Source organism: Plasmopara halstedii, assembly GCF_900000015.1.
Source record: "Plasmopara halstedii genome assembly, contig: Scaffold_262, whole genome shotgun sequence".
NCBI lineage: Eukaryota > Oomycota > Peronosporomycetes > Peronosporales > Peronosporaceae > Plasmopara > Plasmopara halstedii.
The window spans coordinates 66143-68770 of NW_020187183.1; the positions used below are offsets into that span (position 1 = coordinate 66143).

Here is a 2628-nt window from a genome sequence, read left to right on the forward strand (position 1 = left end):
TAATCAATGAGTGGGATGTCGTCCCAAGGAATGTGTTCACCATTGAAGTTTAAGAAAAGGATCATCTCGACAACGAAGGTGTCAAGGTTGGTTCTCCGTGGATTCAATAGCACACCAGCGATTCCAAAATCACTCACAATACCCGCAGCTAAAGCAGGATTCCAAAGATACATCTAGCAACTGCAGCGCGGTGAGGAAATCTGCCCTGGTGTTTCATCCAGAACCCATCCAGCACATCCTGAAGCTCAAAGTCATGCGGCATCACCAGTGCGCGGGTAGACTTCATAAAGCTTTCTATCTCCTCATCCACTAAAGTCTCCAAAGAGCATCCGACTGAGGTATTGCTTGCCACTGAAGCTCTCATATCAAAGAGGCCCTTAAAAAGGTTTGATGTTGAGACCAAGCTCTTCCTGGGCGCCCGTACGTTGCTTGCTAATGATGATGTGCCTCCTGCGTTTTGAATACCAGTTAAAGAGCTCGTACCTCTGCCACTCCAAAGGTCATCCTTTTGAGTGTTCCCTACCTCAAACCCTGCACCACCTACGGTAGAAAGCGTCGTGGCCGCTCTTATTACCATTGCTTTAATCTTGTACCAGACAGTTTTCTTCACTGCCGTAACTAGCTTTGCCCGTTGTTGCTCCGAGAGTCTTCCTTCGTAAAGGCTGTCAATTACCAACTATAGAAAATTTAGCCCCGTCAGGTTGCGGATAAGAGCGCAAGCCATTTCAAAAACGTAAGAATGTGGTCATTTGGCTTTGTCTTTCTTCGTTGGATAATCGGAAAGCAGCTCGAGATCGTAGCGAGCAAAGAATCGCTTCTTGGAGGCCTTCCTTATCAGCCTCTTGGTCTTCCGCATGGTCTCCTCCAGCATATGGTGTTCTACAAATAATGCGTCCTCCTTGCTCTCACCATTTTGACTCTTGAAGGTCGGATACCTTGCAAAGGAGCTGCGGCTGACATAGTGTTCAGCTGGAGACCAACAAGACCAAGTAGATCGAGGGCACCACTGGGCTTGCTGCAACCTTGAGTTTATTGCATCAGCGCTCCCGCCGGGGCAATGAGAGAATAGAGTTGCCTCAACTCCTCCTTCAAAGACGACATCAGGTTGGAGAGCTTTGGTCTTTTATCGTAGTACTTGTCTATCGGATCCCAAAGCTCCAAGAAGCGCTTAATAACTTTGGTAAGGCTTAAGAAACGTTGAGATGCATGGCATGGCTGATGACAGCAAAAGATGTGTTTATCAACTCGTCCTGGAGCTCATAAAATCGTTGTTTCCCTTGTGGCGACTTGTTCAAGTGCTCGATGACACTACGCATCTTCTGCAGAGTCTCTCGGCACTCTATCTTCCCAACCTTGCTTGGATCCAAGTTTGTCCCGTATGATTCTTGCAGAGCGCAGTTTGACAGATGAGGTACACACCACTTCCAAAAAGCTGCCGTTAAGAGCTTAGATAGCAAGCGCCTTCCTTATATCACCTTCTCCGTCAGATGTAGAAACAGCAAAATCCGAGGGCAAAAGGCCGAACTCTGCCAGAACATCTATGACCCATAAATAAAAGACCTCTGCTAACCGGGAGCTTTTGTATTCCACCAAGTCTGGACAGACGTGCTTTATGGCGAGATTGGAAGTTCTCATACGCCATTCGATCGATCCTGAAGTCCTCTTTCGTAGCGTGATATACTTCAAGAATCAAATGATGAAGTCTCTTGCGCATGGGTAGATGTTTGCCATTAGGTGACCCACTGCATTTAGCAAAATGCTGAACATTGTCATCCTCGCAGAAGCCCAAAGGTAGCAGCTACATTATAACCAGACGAGTCCATAGCATTTCGTAGAAGCGTTTCGGGTCATCCTTAAAAAGAGCGGGGGCCTTCGCAGCATTGACCGGCTCTACCTTACGCCGCCTATTTCCCTCCGTCGTTTCCGTCTGAATTGAAGAACGTCCTTGTGCCGCTTTTAAGTGCTTCATAGCATTGGTTGATGAACTACTATTGACCGAAAGGCATTGCTTTGCCCGTCGGCATTGCTCGCTTGCCAGGCAATACCACTTCCAACGTTCGCATCAGATTTTTTTCGATTCTCACTCCAATGTCGCAAGCTAAGCTCCTATTAGGAGTCTTCTTCGGTACGGTTGCCATCCTATAGCCCTTCTCTAGATCTTGCGGGATCGCTTGCACTATCACAGCGGTAGCGTTCTTTCTAGCACCAGCGACCGAGTCCTTGTCGACTGTCGTCTCCTCCACGTCCCCAGCAAATGCTCTTTTGCTTTAGGAGTGCTGCTGGTGGAGTTTCCGCTTACTTTGATATGAGGTGGTGTTAGCTTCTGCGTTGTGCTTCTTTCGTGTCCCTTTAGTAGTGGCCATAAACTGGCGCTCTTCATCGTTGTTATCCCCAGTATCCGCATCGTCTGGAACGAACAGGGGATCGACATCATCACCGACGATATTATCATCTTCTACCACCAATATGGTAGAGCCTTCTATGTTGTTGCCGGAGGAGGATGCAGAGTACTTGTCTTTGTTCCTCTGCCGAAGGCTCTTTGCTGCTGCTGAAGGATCAGATGATTTGATAAGGTCGGCAAAGATATCATCCCCAAGAATGAGAGAAGCGGCCTGTCGTGCCGCCGCA

At 48.0% G+C, this 2628-nt stretch overlaps 1 protein-coding gene across 1 annotated transcript in view; it reads right to left on the reverse strand.

The window, feature by feature from the left end:
- Positions 1 to 148: 148 nt before the first annotated feature.
- The window catches only part of PHALS_04457 (uncharacterized protein), a gene marked incomplete at both ends in the record, with an annotated part of 2500 nt that continues 20 nt past the window's right edge, over positions 149 to 2628 (reverse strand). The window contains 6 exons of the mRNA XM_024722267.1: positions 149 to 676; positions 1476 to 1538; positions 1571 to 1742; positions 1803 to 2047; positions 2085 to 2227; positions 2300 to 2612. Coding sequence (XP_024573360.1) covers positions 149 to 676; positions 1476 to 1538; positions 1571 to 1742; positions 1803 to 2047; positions 2085 to 2227; positions 2300 to 2612 — 1464 coding nt within the window. The remainder of the gene's footprint in view (positions 677 to 1475; positions 1539 to 1570; positions 1743 to 1802; positions 2048 to 2084; positions 2228 to 2299; positions 2613 to 2628) is intronic.